This window comes from Aethalodelphis obliquidens, unplaced genomic scaffold (assembly GCF_003676395.1).
Source record: "Aethalodelphis obliquidens isolate GAN/ISIS:26980383/991018 unplaced genomic scaffold, ASM367639v1 scaffold4, whole genome shotgun sequence".
Classification (NCBI taxonomy): Eukaryota; Metazoa; Chordata; class Mammalia; order Artiodactyla; family Delphinidae; genus Aethalodelphis; species Aethalodelphis obliquidens.
In genome coordinates, this window is record NW_020837948.1 from 63013542 (window position 1) to 63033449 (window position 19908).

Consider the following 19908-nt stretch of genomic DNA (forward strand, 5'->3'; position numbering starts at 1 on the left):
TCAGGAAAGTTCCCCCAAGGTTGCAGTATTGATTCCCAGCAGTTTTCCTCAGGTAAAGAATGCTTTCTCTCCCTGTCGTTTCACAGAAAGCGAGGTCACCTTTAAACAGTTTAAGAGAGTTGTGGTGCTCTAGCACATGGGCAGTGGAAACCCTCCTGGGTCACCAACCTTTGGATTTCTTTCTCATTGCCTTCGCGTTTAAACTTTTCTATGTATTCTTTGCTGTACCGCTCCTGGGTTTGGCACTGTTCTTCAAATATTTTTATGGTTTCATTAAATGCTTCAATAGCTGTTCTTTTCATTTGGATTTCCTGCAACCCAATTTTAATAAGACAAGGTCATTCCTTTCACAGAAAAGACAATTTCTTACGGCAAGACACTACCAGGACATTTGACCGGCGCTACTATGTGGCACGCAAGTATTTTGTTAGCAAGGTGGGACTCAAATTCATAAAAGCCCTTAAAATAGTATCACAGAGGCACACATTTCCTTTGGAGACTTTTCCCAGTCTCTGGAAGATGACTGCTTGACAGTTTTCTACAGTTTTCATCGTCTTTAAAAACCATTCCACTTTATCAGCAGCTTATGCCATCCTTTTGCTCCCTCTGGCGGTCCCAGATACGTGATGGTCTAGAGGAGATTAAAGCCTCTAGGAAAACAAGGCAGTACATGTAGCCTCAACCCTTTCACAGTAAGGGCATCGCAGGGTTAAATCCCCATTTCAGAGGTTAGACAAGTCTGTGGCACTTCCAGTATTATTAGCTTTCACTCTAAAGAGAATTCTTCAATCTGCAGTTATGCCAATCCAACTTAATTTATTATTCTGATACTTACAGGCTTGATTTAAAAGGTTTATAGTAAGTAATTATTAGAATAATCAACGATTCACAAATAAATGATCTCCCCACTTTCTTACTGGCAAAAACTCAACCTTTTAAATTCTTTTTCTGAAGCTGAATATAACATGCATTAGCTTCTAGTAACTAAGAGCTCTACAATTTTAATGTGATTTTCACAGAAAACTCACCTGGGAAGTACGGGTATAATCTTCATATAATCTATCATATTCCCGACTTTTTTCTTGAAATTGAGTGTTATATTCATGTAATTTTTTCCCTACAGCTTCAATATTATCTTCTTTGACAACTTGATCCTGGAAGGATTAGAAGAAAATGGACAAAATATAAATTCAGTTGATAAGGTACTTATCTGACATGGGAAAAATCCTCAAACAATGGTCATTTATTTTGTGAAAGTATTTTATTGAGCCACTAGACACTTGTGATCACAAAATTACAGTTTGAACGTTTTTCAAGCTTGATTACATGCAATTCATCTGCTTCAAAATAGTTTCTAAACATTAAAAAAGTATCTTTTTAAAATATTAACATGAGTATGTGATTACCTGTTGGTATTTGGACACTGGATAAAGTAATTTCACATCCAGTTTGGGATTATACTGAGCTAGAGATTCATTCCGGTAGTGGTTTATCAGTTCAACCACAGAGTTGAAGGTTAATGGGTCAGAGAAGCCATATTTCCCATCTCGGTGAAATATTTTGATTAATTTGTTATTTCCTCCTTTCCTGCAAATGCAATATATAAGTAACGGCATTAGAATTCTCTTTAAAAAAAAAAAAAGCGTGTTCTCCCATCCCCTTTAACACGCCAATTTTAGAATTTTAGCCACATGCCCTAACTCACCTTAGTGTAAGAGTATAATCACCATGCATTTTAGTAGATGCGTCTCGTACCAAAAAGGTCCCATCAGCTGTATCTCGAAGTTTTTCGTTCACTTCTTCCCTGAAGTGAAAAGAACATGAGACAATGCTCACCTAGTGGATTTGGTGATTCTCGTGTTACATGTTCTTAACTGTATTTTCAGAGCTTAAGAATTAACACACAAGTCATTCTGACAAATTCAGCACAGAAAGTCGTGATCCCCAAAAGGTTTCCTCCCAACTCTTCATTCCCCTCAAAAAAAAAAAAAAAAAAAAAGCTGAGACGAGAAATGCCACTTGAAGCTGATAACATTAATTCTTAGAGTTTTGGTCTAATAAAGAGAGTGACTTTACACTCTGCCTTGAGGCAGTGCCACTTCACCCTGCTGCCCCCCTGACAGCTCTGTCAGTAATGAAACTTCTCGGGTATTTAATTTCCTGTGGCATCCAGCACCCACAATTCCCCAGAGCTCAGTGACTTCTGTGGTCGTCTTTGGAAGGGAACCAGCTTCATGCTTATGTTGGATGATAGCCTAAAAATGGAACTTAGCAAGCTGGTGCGTTTTGCTTTTCTTTCTCTTCATCTAAAACTCCCTTGCTCTGGTGAGAAACTCAAAGAGTCTCTGTAGCCTTACCTCGAAATATCTCCCCAGTACCATTCAGCATCTTGTAAGGACATATTGTTATTCATACCGTTGTTCGCTACAGTAGTGGGTTTTGGTGGTTTAGGAGGCAGTGCTGTAGATGAAGGAGAAAGAAAAAGTTTTTGCAGTCCCAACTACAAATAAACGTTTAAAAGTCGACCCAAGTTCCTTTAAGTAACATTTTCAACTGTGAAACACAGCAATAATGCACGAGTCCATGAACCTTTTCTTAAAAAAAAAAAAAAAATCAGAAATCTTTTTGACTATAGACCATAATGGAAAAAAAGAAAAGAGCTTAGAGACCAACAAATAAAATGGGCTGGCCGTGTGAATGAATTTCAAAGTAAACCCAGAGTCAGTCACGACATTTTCTACTTTCAGGTTTGAGTTGAATTAAAGTTTCATATCTGGTCAAATCTATCTAAAGTAAGAGACCACAAAGAGAACAGCAGAAGGAATCACATGGCTTGGTTTTAATTTCCTCCTCTTATTTAATTATAAAAGACAAATTTGGTTTCTGTCCTCCACAAATGCTGCTGTGGTAATAAAAAAGCTCATCTACAGGAATATGTTTTAAGAGGCGGAATTGGGTTTCTCTAATCTTAGTATTTCAGGCACTGTTCTGCCAAAAGCCACTTTAAGAAACTCCTCTGTGACCTCAATCTCTTTAGTATTCATGATAATATTCTATTGGATAACTGTGCTCTATATTATGCCAAGAGTGATTAAAAACCATATCCCTCTTCCTCAATGTCAAATCAGTATTCATGTACCAACTGGTGACAAATAAAGAAAGACTGCAGTGTTTCTTAATTGGGAGGAAGGCGAAAATAATTGAGAAAGCAAAATAAGTCTAGGATGTCTAGCTAAATTCTAAGTCATAAGTTTTAAAGCACTGTTATTATTTTAAGCAAGAAATGTCAGGAGTCTAGCAGGTATATTTTATAAAGACCGAGACTCAGTAATGGGAAGAAGCCAACTTCTCTCACTGCAGTATCTCAACAGAAGAGAGAGCAGAGTCTCAACATTTGATTCAGAATAGTTTCAGGGCACCTAGAACTGAGTTGCAATCACTGCCACATTTGATAGCAGCACTGGTACATGCTTTCTAAAGTACCGAGTGTTATCACTGCAAAGTGCCACACTGTCCTCGTCCACTGTCAACAGAGAAAGCGGCACCGAGGTTGCATCCTTTTAATTAAAGGAACGACATACAACAATATAACCCAAACAAACAGCAACAAAAGACACCAGTGAAAAACTGGAATCCAATTTATAGCCATTCAACTAAGAATAAGCATTTACCCCACACAGCCTGACTTGCTCCCACAGGCAGTCAAACCATTTGTTTCATTTTCAAGCTATGAGCAAACTCATTAAATTAGAACAAATGAATAAAAACAGACATCCAAAGAGGAGCTGTTAACCGTAGTTGTCAGAAAGATTAAATGCCACAACATTAACCAGCTTTCTATAAGAATACTGCAGTATTACCTGGTGGATCCATTTCTATATAAAACATCAAGTCTGTGCCACAATTTATATCTGGCTTAGCATATTCTAAATCCAGGTCTTCCATATTCCAAACAGTGTTGTACATTTGTGCGAGAGTTTCCTGGGCTGAGCTCAGTTATAAGAAAAAAGAGTCCGGCTTTCTTTGTAATGGTGTCTTGGAATTCATTTCAAAACCTATAAGGGGCTGCACTGTAACCTATGACATCACACACCCCAGCCAATCAAGTCAGAAAAATGTCACCAGACCACTCCTGCTTCATCATTTCTCTTCTCTACCAGCCTTAACACAGCCCCAAATCTCACGAAGATCCTACATTTAACAGAACTGCAATGTATACACGCTCTTCGTTTCAAAAAGGTGTTTAATCTGACTGTTCTTCTCTAGCCGTGAGTTTTCTAATTCCTTTTTTATTGCTCCGTGCAGCATGGTACGCTCCGCTCTTGGCAGGTTGACAAAAGCTGATACGCTGCGGCACGTAGCTTCCCCCCCCCCACCCCCCGTGCATCTGGGTTTATAGATAGCCCGGTCATTTCTTGGTTTAAAAATCTTACAAAGGCATCCAAATAGTATACTCAAGATATATTTTAAAGTCCTAAAATGCCTCTGATATATATTAAAAGCAGGAAGGATCAAGAACTCTGGATATTTAATTTCAGTCCTCCATAATTCACTGCAAACTCAACTTATACACTGTCACAAACGTGCTACATTATAGGCAGCACAATGAAAAAAAGGTAGAGGCAAAAATCTCTATTAAACACTGCAGTTAAAACTATAGAATATGGAATGAAAATCCAAAAAAAAGAGAGGCCACATATCAGAATGTAGAGTACAGGCAGAGCTATCTTTGCTAAGTATTTCTCACTGATGAGCCCATCTTCAGATTTACTGGGCTAAATACTGCTTGAGGGGGGGTGGGTGATGTAATCACTTGTGTGTGTGTGTGTGTGTGTGTGTGTGTGTGTGTGCGGGGGCGGGGGGGGCTTTTGTCCCCTCCATCTCAAATGCCTCACTTTGGGAAGAAATGTTATTATTCCTTCTTAGCAGTATTTAATGTGAGGAAACCAATTCCCCTATAAATCTAAATTAATGTTAGTTCTCCTACAGTGGGAGGGGAGGAAGGGAGAAAAGGTTCCCCCCACCCATATAAATGTAGTTAATTTAAAAAACTAGAGTGGGCTGTGTGATCGACGTACATGTGCATGTCACATATTTCTGTGACAATTTAGAGAACACAGAAGCCCTGGAAATTTATTCTTAGACGTTCTGTCAAATTTGGAATCATAAAATATATAGAAATAGAGCAAAGGCAAGACAGCCTCTGAGCACTGTTCACGTGTCTCTCCTCCAGTTTAATTCAGTTTCCCACTAAGGAGGCAGGCAGATTCAACCTATACCCTCCCACCGTCTCCCACTCACAGGCTCTCTTTGCCTAAAGGTTGAAGTAACCCTAAATGCAAAGAAAAATGGTGGTGGTGGGGATATGTCCTCAGAAAAAAAAAATCTTAATTTAATAAAAATGTTGACCCAAGTCCTCCCAGCAGCTGTGGAGGGCAGCGCGACAGCCCGGAGGGGACCTGTCCCCCATGCCTTTGGGAGCACTTGGTGCAAACCGGTCCTGCTGCTGGAACCCATGTGGTAGACCCCGGGAGGAGGGCAGGGAGACAGGTGACTTTCCACGTCTCTCCCAGGCCTGGCCAGGCCCCAACTTCCAGACCAGCACTTGGTAATTTCCTCCTTCCCCATTTCCAACCGAAGCCCCATCTCTCCCTCACATTGTGCCCCTCGAGGAAATGGGGGAGTGTCTCCCCTAATCTCTCATCTGCCCTCCCCAGGCAGCGCTTACTATCTCTCCCGCTCTCCCTCTCTCTCTCTCTCTCTCTCTCTCTCTCTCTCTCTCTCTCTCACACACACACACACACACACACACACGAAGACAAACTGCAGAAATGAACCTTTCAGAGAAGTCCCCCAAAACAGTGAAACAGCCAAGGGGCAGAGCTGTGCCCAAACGAAAGGCAACTTACTTTGCAGGTTATGCATTTCAACGGTTTCCCTTAGAAATGCCTGTATCCGACAACGGAAAAAAAAAAAAAAAAATCCGAAAAGCGATTCCTCCAGCCTGTGCGGCGCAGGACCCCGAGGCTCGCACGCGCCGCCGGCAGCAGCGCAGCTCAGCGCCCGCCGCCCGTGCAGAAGCCGAAGCCGGCTGCGCGCCGGGGCCGAGGCTGCGCCGGGGAGGGAAGGAGCCCGGGCGCTCGCACGTCCCTCTCAGATAACGATCGCGGCTTCATGATTAACTTGGGCAGGTTCAAATATTTGCTGAGCTAGGGATTTCGGGTGGGGGAGGGGAGCCCAAGTCCAAGTCGAAGTTGTCATCATCGTTAACAAGTGGCCAGTGCCAGCCCAGGTCCTCCTCCTCCTCCTCGCCGAGGAAGTGAGAAGGCCATTGTCAGGGGACCTAAAATAGGCTCTCGAGAACCGGCTGCGGCGGCGCGCGGCTCGCAGGCTCGCGGGGCTCAAGTGGCCACAGTGCAGCGAGGCACTAGGCGCTGCCAAACACAGGAAGTGGCTGAGCTAGTTCAGCAAAAAATAGAATCAAAGCCTTGCTTGTAAAGGCCTGAACCTCTCAGAGCTGCCCAGAACACCGTGCCTTGCTCGCGTCCACCTCCTCCCACATACCAGCACAGACAGCCCCGCAGGTGTCACAGGAGAGCCCGGCGGAGCCACCCTGCAGGGAACAGGTTTCCAAACGTTTCCCAGGAGGAGGCTCCTCGGGAAGAGTATTGCGCCTCGGCATGGGTACACTAAGCTCCGTTGTATTAAAAATACACTCCCAGATAAAAACTCTACTCTGCAGCTGTTTGTATGAAGTCAATTTCAACTCCTGTTAAAATGGCCATAAAAGGTCTGCCTGCATGAGGTTGGTGCAGATGCTACACGGAGCAAAGGACGGGAGGGCAAGGAGAATGGCACACCTTTCTAGAGGATTTTTTTTTCTTCCCTTTATTCGAAAAAGTTGCAAGGAACCAAACTTAGGACTGTTGGCTACTACTTAAAGAACTAAAATTTGGCCAAAGAAAATTTCCACTCACATCAGCATAGACGGCTTTACTGTTATCCCAAGAACCTTAACCCAATGTAAAATCCCAAAATCACTAGCTTTAAAACCAGAAAAAAAATTTAGAGATCACTTCAATTCCCTCATGCTACACACACACACACACACACACACACGCGTGTACGCTTCTCACCCAGAATGAAGTGGTTTGCAATAACATTAGAGCACTAGGACCAGAACCCAGACTTCCGATGTTTGGTCCTAAACTCCTTTTTCTCCACTCACTTGCCCTGCTCTTTACTTCCCTCTGCCAGAGAAAGTAAAAATTAACAAGTGAAACTGAAGTTAACTTCTTTTAAGCCCCATGCAAAAACTTTCACACCTACAACAAAACTTTTGTTTTCTATTTTTAGTTTAATTAAAAAAAAAAAAAGCTGCTTTCTAATTATCTCTGAAGAAACACGGGTTCTGTCTATAATACCCTCAGACTCTGTATGACAAGGTGACCCAAAGGTCACAGGCAGTGACAAAGGAAGATCTAGGGGCTGACACAAGAGTCCACACAGGCAGGAACCAGCTTCAGAATTACTCGCAATATCTGGGAAGTGCTGCTACACTCACAATGAAAGTGATTTTACAAGCTCTCCTTTGGTGCAATTGAGGTCATACGAAACACCTACTTTTCCAATTGGGAAAAAATTAGTCTATAAGTGAGTAGACACAGTTCCTGCCAGCTGATCACAGACATAGGGTTAGTTCACAGAATACCCTTGCCTCCTGAGCTGCATAATCTTGCCCTACTTTAAAAAATAGTCTTTCTGAAGCTGGGAACCTTGGAAACATCAGTCACATAAGCATACCTGTCTGGATTCACAGGATATGTCATGTCAAAACCTTCTAAGATTAAAGTGTTCTCTAGTCTGACAGTCTATTTCCCGTTTCAGAAGAAAATTATCTACTGGGAAGTGGCACACTCTCTACTTAGAGAAAGTCTTAAAATAGATTTGAAAACTTTGCTTCAAATTTCTCACAATATGTACAATCATTTACCCTAGAAGTTCTATTATATTACTCAAAGTGTGAGCTGAGTCTTTTCCCAATTTTAGTCAATTTAGTGATCTGCAAAAAACATGCTCTTCATTAGCTTAAAAAGGGAGCCCTCTGCTGGTAGAACAGAATCAGTAACTTCTGCTCCAGAGAAAACGGTCAACTTTCTGTGTATTTCATTCATCTCCCACTATGTCCAGAAGTTCACACAAAATAAATATAATTGCCCAACTGTCACTTAAATCTATATGATTCACTAAGAAATCACTAATAAATCAAATGCACAGATGTCGTAACCTTGGAAATATTTTTCACATGCCTGCTAATAAGCTCTTGTAAGAAAACTTGTAATTTCTGAAACCCAAAGCCTAGTCTACCACACTGGAAAACTTACATAATTGAAAAACTATCTTTACCTTCTAGATTCTTCAAAACACTAAGTCTTACTACTTTCCTCTCTCTCAAGGTTTTGCAAAACTCATTTCAGAAGCAAAATGAGGCCATGTGTCACTTCTCAGCAGGTATGATCTAGTCAGGAAAATGTCCCTTAATCATTAAAATAGTGCAAAAGTTACAGACTGAACACTGTATCTCATACGTGCCAATCACCATCAAGTAGCAAATGCTCCACGAGCAGCTTTCATCCTGCACAGCTTCTTAAATGGTTTTTTGTCAAGGGCCACGATTTATGAACAAAAGCCCATTTGAAAAAAAACCCGTTTGAGAAAAAAATAAATGAGCCAAAATCTTCTTTTAGGGGTTAAATTAATGCCTCCTTTCATAATTTTAACTTAAGACAACTTAGGCCAGAAGGGCCCTTCAGGATGATGTCAATTCTTTAGTCCACATCCAGGGCTCTGAATGACCCTGCACTAAGAAAAATGTCCATTTGAATTTATAAATAAACTCAGGTTTACAGATGCATAAAAGTGATACATTCTACAAAGTATCTGAAAAGGTGTGCCCATTGCTTAGTAGAAAAAAGGACCCCTTCTCCACAATTGCCCTCTCAGATGTCCCTTGAGAGAAAGAGAAGGCTGCACAGTGAAAACAAAAGTAAAACTGAACTATACCCTCCAATACATCTCCTGTTCAGAGCACGAATAAAACTTCCTATTTTTTGACAAAACCTAGTACACGCCTTGCCTGCTTACTCCTGCCCCTCTAAACACGTGCAGCTTTTTCAAACTTTCACTTCTCACCTTTGAAACAACCTTCTAATGTCAGACCACATTTTAAACCCAATAAAAAATAAATCAGAGAAAAGTAAAACTCTTTGAAAGTCATTTCCTTCTACCTTAGTGCTTGCTTTAGTCTTGGTTGCAAACCAAGCCCAGAGCATTTAAAACAAGATTCATGAATCGGGCTCTTCAGGATGAATGTTTTGCAAATGCACCAGCGGTTAAAAATTAACTCTGACAGGTGTAGAAGGGCAGGGGGGAGAAAGAGTCATTTATTTTCCCTCTGGGCTTGAGGGTGCAATATTAAACTTCAATTATGCTACATTAATATTTCTGAATATATCCATGAAATCTGAAATATGTAAATACACTTATAATGGGTTTCATTCAAAGGCACTCAGTGTTAAATGGTCCGTTTTTACCTTAGTTGCCCTATAGAAATCTACTTCAGCGACCTAAGGATCAGTAGGGTAAACGTAACACGAAGTGATTCAAGAAAACCCGCTGTTCAGCTTTAACCCTTTTTAAGACTTTTAGTAACAGAGAACAGCAAACTGTCAACCAAGTTCGGAGAACTTACTCTGTGCTTAGCCTTTCAAACCTTAGTTTCCCTCCCTACAGGGGAAGAAGTCTTCCTTCACAGGTATGCTGGATGCATTAAATGAGCTGGTGTGTTAGAGTTCTTTGAGATTTCATTTGGATGACTATTATGCTGTGTCCAGTTCTACGCTAAGAAGAGCTGAAAAGGAGAAGCCTTTGTCCTTGAGAAATGTAGCTAAGCTGATGAAACTACCGGAACAACTACAGAACAGTTACGTATAAGAGGACAAGGGGCTTAAGGACATAAATGTAGTGAATGGGTCAAAACCCTGCACATCAAGCAGGGGAGGAGCTCCCTGGGTGCAGATGAAGAGGATGGCACTGTTCGGGGCGACTGGGGACGGCTGTGCACTGCGTGCACTGCGTAAAGGCACCTGGGCAAGGTGCGGTGCAGGTGGGGGGGGGCGGCGGCGCTGGGGCTGGTGCGGAGATCCAGGCGCCTCCACTCCCTGAGTCGCACACGGAGCAAAGGGGGTCAGACAAAGGCATCCTCCTCCCTCCAAGCAATGCGCCCACGGGGCAGCAACTGCCCACTGAGTGTCCTTTTCAGATCTGCGTTTAAGTCCCCTCCAGGCATCCTGAGGCCAGGCTCCACGGGTCGGGAACATGGGAATGTGGGACCAGTGGGGAGAACGGCCTGGTAGGATTCAGACGGCACTAACCAGGAAGGCGGCTCGAGGACATGGAGCCCTGAACGAGGCCAGCTCCGGCAGGGCCTTAAACGCCAGAGCTGACACAACGACACCAAGGACATACTACAGGGTCGTAAGCTTCAGTACTCCTCACCTCATTTAATGCTCATAACCATCCCAGGAGAGAGGCGTTATTCCCATTTCACAGACTGGAACACCGTCTGGAAAGGCTGAATGGCCCGGTGATGAACTCGGTAAGTAAGCAACAAGAGTTGGGATTCAAACCCAGACGTGACTTGCACTGTTCTTTCCACTGCATGACACACGACGGAGCGACCTTGAGCCTGATCCCCAAAGCTACCAACAGTCGCACTGGGGCTCTTTACTATATGTGACCCATAGGTACAAATATCACCTATTCTTGGTCTATTGCTTGCTGGAAACTTCGGAGGACTTTTTGACTGGACACTACGGGTAGTCCCGCTGCCCACGAAGGTTCCAAAAGCCCGGGTAGCAGACAGAGCAGCAGCCTGGTGTCTGGGCCGGGTGCCCCACCCCCGGCAGACCCATTCCGGCTCACACTGGTTGGGGTGGCACCAGGTGAAACCGTCAAGCTCTGTGGTCTTCAGTTTCTTCACGTGCAAACGGAGAGCTGGACAATGCATTCAGCTCTCAAGTGATGCTTTTTATGACGTTGTCACCTAAAATATTTACTGCTTTTTCAAATCCGGTAAAAATATCAAGCTGTTATTTTTGTCCTTTCCAATCTATTTTGAAGAAATCTTTGAAACTCCTTGAACTGAGATGCTGTTTCTCCTTCCCCTTTTCAAATTGTACCTATTCTTCGAAGCCCACTTCAAGTTCTTTTTTTTCCTATGAGCTTTTCCTGTCTACTAAAAAAGTCACCAACCACATCTCTCAAATTCTTTTTATACTTACAGTACACACCCTCCTGCCCAGAATTTAATGAGACGCTGTGTGCTAACGGGTCTTATTGCAACTGACACGCTGCCTCACACATCATTAGCCCTGCCTATCATCTCAAGTTCTAACTGATAACAACTAGAAAAGGTGTCTATTTGCCCCATAATAGTCTTGCTTGTCCTCCACCCACCAAATATCATTCAAGCACTCATTTCTATTCATGACAAAGTTACTGCAAATGGATGACTTACGAGTGTTCCCTGGAGATGCGCCGGTGCTTCCCAGCCCACTGGGATGAGCACATGCAGGGGTAATGATGAAAGACTCCATGAAAACATCCCATTCCTACCAGGCCAGAGAAGTCATTTCTCTAACCCAGGGTGCCCTGCCAATCATCTTCACTGGAGCCATTCCTGAATACAAAGGTGTTAATGAGGACGCTGTCCTGGGGTGGGTAGTCTGTTTTCACCAGTGAGAGACGCTGAAGCAACCTTTTAATTCCCTAAGTCCCATACGATTTGCAGAATAGTTGACAGAGATCACACAAAGGGGGAAATGCCTCCAACTAGGACTTAAAAATTACGTGGATGCAATTTTTTGGAAGAGGCTGCATGTGTTCTGGGATAGTCTAGCAACGTTCAAGGCTTTATGGATCGTTCTTGAACAGAGCTGATGGAACTAATCCATCTGCCTTTGAAACTGATACACCAATTTCTTAGTAGAAGGATGTAGGTAGGGTCTATGACATAGCAAGCAGTCTTAAGTGTGCATTATCAAAACAGATGCAGATGAAGTTTTTCTTGGGTGGAATTAGGCTGAAACTGAGAAAGACGTTTAACCAGTTTACACCAGAAGCAGAAGCATTAAACTCCACCACTGATTCTACTACACCCCGTGTAGCAGAAATTCTCGAAAACTCCATGCGATAAATTCGCTTGTGGGTATGTGTCAAGCCCTGTCTGGCTTTTAGCTTCCATGTCTCCCCCCTCTCCAGAGAGCTGGCCACTGAGAAGACTGGGCACCTCCCCCGCCTTCCCTGCAAGCAGGGCCCAGCTCTCCCTCTCTCTGAGGTGGACCTCCACACGGGTCAGGAGGAAGTGAAAGATCGTAGCTCGATCCTTTGGCCGGGGGTCCTGTTCTGTTCTTGCTGGTCCTCTTTCTTCCCACCCATGTGATCAGTCTAGGAGTGGGTAGTCAATAAACGGCTCCAGTGCCACGTTCACACCTGCCCCTGTCCCCTCCCCACAGGGTACTTCTAATCTATCACTGCATCGTTTCCTACTGAGCCCAAAGGCAGCCTTTGAACACCAACACAGAGCTCCCAAATCCATTATCGAGTGACCCAAGCAGTCACACGATATGACACCTTTTGGTCACCCTCTGGAACTCCAGTCCTGGGCCGTACCTGTTGACAGATTTCTCTGATGCGGTTTACAATCCAGGGTATCCCTGTTACATATCCTGCTTGCTGGGATTTGGAACACTTGGAATGGACCAGGCTTGCCTTACGTAGTATTTATGCTGCCACTCTTACCTGTGGATCCCGTATTTTGGATCTGTCGACAGAAGCCCTTCCCAATACCTGTTTCATGAGTGGTTACCCATCCCATCCTTTATCCCATCCCTACAGGTGGGTTTTAAGTCTAGGCCCTCACCTCTCTGTCTGCCCCTTCCAGATGCAAACAACTGAGCCTAGCTATGGAACACCTTAATAAAAAGCACAACATGGTCCGCCATTGCATGACTGATATCTGGGTCCCCACGTTTGCTCATACAGAGATAAGTTTGGTAATTTGCATGAGTTACTCATAATAAATAATAAATTCATGATGTTTTAATTAAATTCCAGACATAAATTCAGACTACAAGCAACACCTTCTACTGGTCCTGAAACTCCACTTCACTTCTAGGGCCCTCATCACTTTCTAAATGACCAGCTCACTTTTAACCAGTATACAGCAAAGTAGGGTTGTTTAGACTTTCCACAGTAGAGGAAAAATACATCAGTGTAAATGAAATCCACTGCTAACTCGGTCTACATTTCCCGCTTTGTTAAACGGCTAATTGAATGCCAGCCTGCTTTCACAGAAGTGTCTGGCTTGCTCGAACTTGTTGCAGTAGACCCCTAGTTTCATACTACTTGCATTATTATAAATGTTTATTTTGACAAGACATTTCTCAGCCTACCTGCTTCCAAAAAACACATTCCAAAATACTTTAAATTATATAGTAATTATAAATCCCCTACTTTGTAAGTATGAGAAAGAAAAACAAAAATGTCAGCAACGAAAATCAACGCCAAAATTTATGCAACAACCAGAAGCATCAAGTTAAGGGGGTCGGGGAGCTCTCCCAGCAACCCTCACCTGAAACCAAGACCATGTAAAAGCCACAAATATCAAAAGCTGGATAATACTGACCCATAGCGCTGCTGCCCAGCTATTTTCCCCTTAAGTCATGAGGTAACATGTTATTACGGATCTCAATTCCACGAGAAACTTACAGCACTTCAGAGGAGACTAAAAACCACCATTTTTCAGGCTCTAAAAAACGAACAGTGAGGGAATTTTAAATGTTCCGAAGGCATTACCTGGTGCAGGCTGGCGTTCATTCCATTCGGTGGAGATTAAAATTTCTATAACTTTTATGAGGTGTTCAGGATTCTCAGAACTACAAAAAAAAAAAAAAAAAAAAAAAAAGATCCATTAGATACCTTTTTCCCCAAACAACAAACTTATTTTCATTTCTGCATATTCAAATGAATGTGTCTGATGGAACTATGTACAAGCATTTGTGAACTGGTATCTTCAGAAGGAGCTTAATGACCCATAAACTTAGGACCACCCTCATCACCCCAAAATCCAGGTTGCTCTTCTATCACTTACCTGGCTGCTGGGAATCTGAAAAGCAGGGGGCTGAAGAGTTCAGAGAGTACTCTTGCATTCAAAAGATTTTTGCTGGACGTTTGAGAGAGCTTGAAGAAATGTTTTAGCAAATACTGCAGCGTGAGCCAGTACTGATGAGGTATGCTGGGCGACCTAATGAGCTTCTTCAACAGCTGGATGTATTCTTCAGAGCTTTGCACTTCTACAGGTTAGAAAAAGAACGAAAGAAAGAAAGCAAAAGGAATAAGAGACTGTTTCTAGCTGTTAGTGAATAAACACCTAGAAAATTTCTGTTCTAGCTACCGAGGGATCATTTAAAACCAAGGCATCAGAAACAGCAGACAATACATTTGCTCTTCTCATTAGAAAAGGCATTACGAGAAAGTCAAAATCTCAAGTCAAATGGAAATGCAAGAAACTCTTGGTGTACAAAACCACAAGAAGTTCTCGGTGTGCTGCCGTCCACGGAGCGGCTTTGAGTGTGATTGGCTAATTCGGAGGAGCATCAGATAAGTATCACAGGTTTTAACTTTGAAGGTTACGAACCAGTTTCCTGTCCCCAAAGCACTTTAACTGAGCATTAGCTCCTAAAACGGAGAGTCCTCTTCCCTCAACTCATTTTCTAATGGCCACTGGAGGAAGCTGATGGGAACATCCCCAGTCCCTGGGTCCTAGTCCGGTTCCCTGAATCCAGGGATGGCACTTGGCACGCTGAGGCATTCGCTGACGTAGTGAACCTTAAAATACTGATAAAAGGTTAACAATTAGCCATTTCAACATGTGGACGGCCTTCCTAAGCAAACTAGAATCTGGTTCTTCTATCGGATGCCCTGGTAAGGGAGGGAATTTGTGCTGATGGGAGTGGGGGCAGACCCCTCCTAACATTTTCTAAGAAATCTCTCTTTATCTGCAGCCCTTGAGTTGACAAGTACATCCACATCTCAATACACGTTCAGGGAGGTTCTCAGAAGACACAACACACCTGGGGCTAAAGAAACCATTTCATTGTAAATGGCAACTGGAATGACAGGATTTGGTAAGTCCAGGAGATAGCGTTTGAAAGCGTCTGCTAAAACGTGCACATCGATCATTTCCAAGTCCACGGAGGCAGCATCTATGGTAGAAATATGCAAAAAAATTTTTTTCAGACATTTTATGCACTGGTTGGGCCGATTTTCTGAATGTGCGACTTCAGTGTGACACATGAAAGGAAGCAGTATGAGGACATATGTAAGATGCTTGCGTATTTATGAGCAGTGTTTCTTGCAGGGGTTGCTCCTGGCATTTCGAATAGAACATTTTTCCCTTGTGTAGGTCTGTCCCCCACCCTGTAAGCATTTAGCATGAAGGCCCCTGCCCACAATGCCAGGAACACATTCCCAGACTTCGGGGGCAACAAAAAACAGGGCTCCTGCTGTGGGCTGAAATGTTTCCCCTACAATTCATACGCTGAAGCCCCAACTCCCAGCACCTCGGAATATGAATATATTTGGAGACAGGGCCTTTAAAGCGGTGTTTAAATTAAAATGGGCCCATTAGAGTGGACCCTAATCAATTTGACTGGTATTATAAGAGGAGGAAATTTGGACAAAGAGACACCGAGGGTGCACGTACAGAGGACAGGCCATATGAGGACACAGCAAGGAAGCGGCCATCTGTAAGCCAAGGAGAGAGGCCTCAGAAGAAACAAAACCTGCCTTGATCTGGGACTTCTAGCCTTCAGAACTGTGAGAAAATAGATTTCTGTTTTTTTTTGTTTTTTGCGGTACGCGGGCCTCTCACTGTTGTGGCCTCTCCCGTTGCGGAGCACAGGCTCCGGACGCGCAGGCTCAGCGGCCATGGCTCACGGGCCCAGCCACTCCGCGGCATGTGGGATCTTCCCGGACCGGGGCACGAACCCATGTCCCCCGCATCGGCAGGTGGACTCTCAACCACTGCACCACCAGGGAAGCCCAGATTTCTGTTTTTTAAGCCACCCAGTCTGTGGAATGTTGTTATGGCAGCCACAGCAAACAAATGCAGCCCCCCACAATGTCTGCAAGTACGTTCTGGACGGTGGTTCTGCCCTGATTGAGAAGGGTTCTGTTCTAGGGATGGTGAATCACACAGTAAATACTTCCTAAAATTGCAACAAGAAAACATGACGTGCAAATCCATAGATTTCCTAAAATTTGAATTGCTCAATACTGCATATCAGAACTAATATAAATTTAATCCAATAAAGTACAGACTGATTGATTAAACAGTAAGCTATTACAGAATTTTAGCAGTCAGTCTCAAGAACGGCCATAAAAATGATGTGAACATCTTTAGCATGTTTCTCCCTAGTTCTGACAGGGTATTTCTGATTAAGGTATCACTAATATAACTGGTGGGCACTGAACTATCTCAGAAGAAAGATAAGACATGAAGTCTGTCCAGTAAATCTTTCATCTGGAAAACAGGTCAGGCAATTCAACACTGGGGTAGTATGAATCACAGCCGCTCTCTGAGTACTTGGGGTAGAATGAGGCACACTGCCTGGTGGAAGGAAGGGGTGCTGCGGGCAGGAAGGACCACAGAAGGATGCACACTACTGACAGGAAAGATGACTTGAGGGAAATTATCTGGGGACTTGTGCATGTACTCAGTGGAGAACAGGGGCCCTGACGAGCAGAATGCTACATTTCTAAACAGCTTTATTAATCGTGGCATTCAAAATAAGTCGGAAAGGAGCGCTGCTGGAAGTGCTGATACCACTCGGGGTAATCTGGATTTCAGGACCGTTAGAAACGTGTGAGACATTATCAAGAAGTAACCTAGGGCTTCCCTGGTGGCGCAGTGGTTGAGAGTCCGCCTGCCGATGCAGGGGACACAGGTTCGAGCCCTGGTCTGGGAAGATCCCACATGCCGCAGAGCAACTAGGCCCGGGAACCACAACTACTGAGCCTGCACGTCTGGAGCCTGTGCTCCGCCACAAGAGAGGCTGCGATAGTGAGGGGCCCGCGCACCGTGATGAAGAGTGGCCCCCGCTTGCTGCAACTGGAGAAAGCCCGCGCGCAGCAACGAAGACCCAACACAGCATAAATAAATGAATAAATAATAATTAAAAATGAATATCCGGTAAAAAAAAAAAAAAAAAGTAACCTAACTAGGAGATTGACAGGACTGGGTTGTGGCCTAGGAGAGGATGAGAGAGAATCAAAGTTTACTCGCAGGTATTCAGCATGAGAAGGAGAAGTGGCATCCTGGATGCCCATGAACCAGGTGTGATATTATAAAGCACTTAGGCTGAGTTAACAAAGCTTCTTGGACGCATCGTCATCAGCCAAACCTGTCCCACTAACTAAGCAGAACTTATGAAAGATAATCGTACAATACCATAGAGCTCAGGAAAGTCCTGAGCTGGTAGCAAATGTGGATAGGTTAGTTTGAGGAAAAGAATGAAAAGGTGGAGAAGCAAGGGCTTAAATCACTTAAGTGTCCCACAAAGAACAAACCAGAGGCATATGACATCTCTAATAAGTGTGGGGAAGGGCAAGACTGGGTCTCTGCATAAAGGGTCCATGTGGAAAGTAATGCAACTACTAGTGTGACTGTCACACAAAACTGTGCGTGCATCTCTGTTGGAGCATCCCATAGCCACCCACTCTACAGCAAGCGGCTGCCCCTCCCCCCAAATCTGCCCCCTGTATACTTCATTTAATATCACTTTGCCCAGCCAATTCTTATTACTTAATCTGCTCATCCTAAAACACCATTTGGCGATGAGGTATAAACATTAAGATGCGAAAGGTTCCACACGTCCCCCCGGCAGGAGTCATCTCTCTATGACACCTGACACTTCCCACTATGGTAATTGCGAGTCTCTCTCCTAGACTGACAGTCCCTCCAAGGCACGGACTGTGGCTCTCACCTGCTCTTCTCATATCCCTCAGTGCTCAGCAGAGAATGTGCTTGTTGAATGTTTGTGAGCTGAGCTACACAAAGTCCTGAGAGTGATGTTCACTCACTGAAGCCCTTCTCCAACACATGAGGTGTATTCCAAAGAGCCTTTATAACCTTTGAATGAAATAACCTTATTTCAAGTCTTTGGATCAGCTCACCTTATGTCAAATTCCACTAGAGCCGATGTAGTATGTTCTATTTATTTATAGACAACTTCTAAAGCTCCTTGGGGTTTCTGATTTCTATTCTAGCAGTCTCCTTTTCTGCATTAAAGCTATGCTAATGTGCTCTTCCAAGGGCTAGACACATCTGTCATGTGATGACAGTGGAAGTCAGTTCAGAGAGCGCCACCCAATCTTTAGGTCTGGGTTGGGGCGTTTACACCCTCTTCTACCCTGCTTTTCTGAGTCTACTCCTGACGGGCAACGAGCAGACTCTCCAACACTTCACTCCTTCTCCCACTGGAATGGAGTCCCCTCCCCGACTGATCTCTATCTAAGTAAAGGGTTCTCAACTGGGGTCCTCAATTTTGCTGCCCCACCTCCACCCTTAGGAGACATCTCTCAACACCTGGAGACATCTCCAATTGTCACAACCAGGGGAAAATCCCACTGGCATCTAGTGGGTGGAGGCCAGGAGTGCTGCTGAAACCCTACGCACACAACAGCCCCCTCACGACAAAGAATTATCCATCCTAAAATGCCCACAGTGCTGAGGCTGCAGAAGGCTGATTTTTAAAATTGAGGTATCTTGGGACTTCCCTGGAGGTCCAGTGGTTAAGACTCTGTGCTTCCGGTGCAGAGGGGTGTGGGATCGATCCCTGGTCGGGAAACTAAGATCCCACATGCCGTGTGGCACAGCCAAAAAAAAAAAAATCTCTACCGTTTCTTTAAAAAAATAAATAAATTAATTAAAATTGAGGTATCTTGACATATAGCATTGTATCAGTTTCAGGTGTACCACATAATGATTTGATATTTGTATATACCATGGTTAAACCATCATCACAGTAAGTCTAGTTAATATCCATCACCACACGGTGTCACACACATAGGTTTTTCTGGTAATGAGAACTTTTAAAGGAAAAGCCTAATTCAGGTTAAGAGAAACCAAAAGAGAGAGAGAGAGAGAGAAAGAAAATAATTCACACCATTAAAATGAAAAAAAACCAAGAAAGAAACATTTTATTTTAGGGCAATATAGTGGGGGAAAAACGAGAATAAGGGCTTTGAGAGTCAGAACCATTTGGATGCAAGTCATGGCGTTACCATCAGCAGTTACTAATATTTATATCACAAGACTGATGTGTGGATGAAATAAAATAACTCAGTAGGTGCTAATAAATGTAGGCTGTTGTCCTCCACCCACGTCTGTCCTTTTCAGACATTGGTAATTCATGGGGTTGGGTAAAAGCCATACTTTTTGCTTTTAGTGTAAGTGACTTATCTTTGAGCTTCCTCTAGGATATTACGATTTTTTTATAGACTGAAAACTCCTCAAGCTGGAAACAGTCCTGGAGGATCCTCACTCCTAAATTGAGATAATGTTTACTCTTTTTGTTTTGCCACAAAATTCACTTTTATAGCACAGAATCCAAGGGAAACCAGTTTTCTATGTGTGTTTTGAACTCAAATGCGCAAAGAAAGCTGTCTGTCAAAATATCTTGTTGAAGTGAATTTGGGTTATTTATTCCATCTTACAGGTGGTGTGAAGATTTTTTTAAAGCCAAACTGCATCATTTTGTTTTTGGTCACATTAAAAAACGTAAC

General features: G+C 43.4%; 1 protein-coding gene across 8 annotated transcripts in view; it reads right to left on the reverse strand.

Moving 5' to 3' along the window:
* Nucleotides 1–19908, reverse strand: part of PIK3R1 (phosphoinositide-3-kinase regulatory subunit 1) — an 86436-nt gene that overhangs the window by 6555 nt on the left and 59973 nt on the right. For 6 of the 8 annotated variants that reach the window (XM_027100956.1, XM_027100952.1, XM_027100953.1 and 3 more), the window contains 8 exons: nucleotides 15195–15326; nucleotides 14213–14414; nucleotides 13918–13997; nucleotides 2358–2460; nucleotides 1706–1804; nucleotides 1407–1587; nucleotides 1029–1154; nucleotides 169–311 (listed from right to left, as the gene is read on the reverse strand). In XM_027100956.1, coding sequence (XP_026956757.1) covers nucleotides 169–311; nucleotides 1029–1154; nucleotides 1407–1587; nucleotides 1706–1804; nucleotides 2358–2460; nucleotides 13918–13997; nucleotides 14213–14414; nucleotides 15195–15303 — 1043 coding nt within the window. In that variant the 5' untranslated portion in view covers nucleotides 15304–15326. Of the gene's footprint in view, nucleotides 1–168; nucleotides 312–1028; nucleotides 1155–1406; nucleotides 1588–1705; nucleotides 1805–2357; nucleotides 2461–3860; nucleotides 4247–5909; nucleotides 6379–13917; nucleotides 13998–14212; nucleotides 14415–15194; nucleotides 15327–19908 lie in introns of those variants that run through there. The other 2 variants (XM_027100959.1, XM_027100960.1) reach the window with 2 other exon arrangements.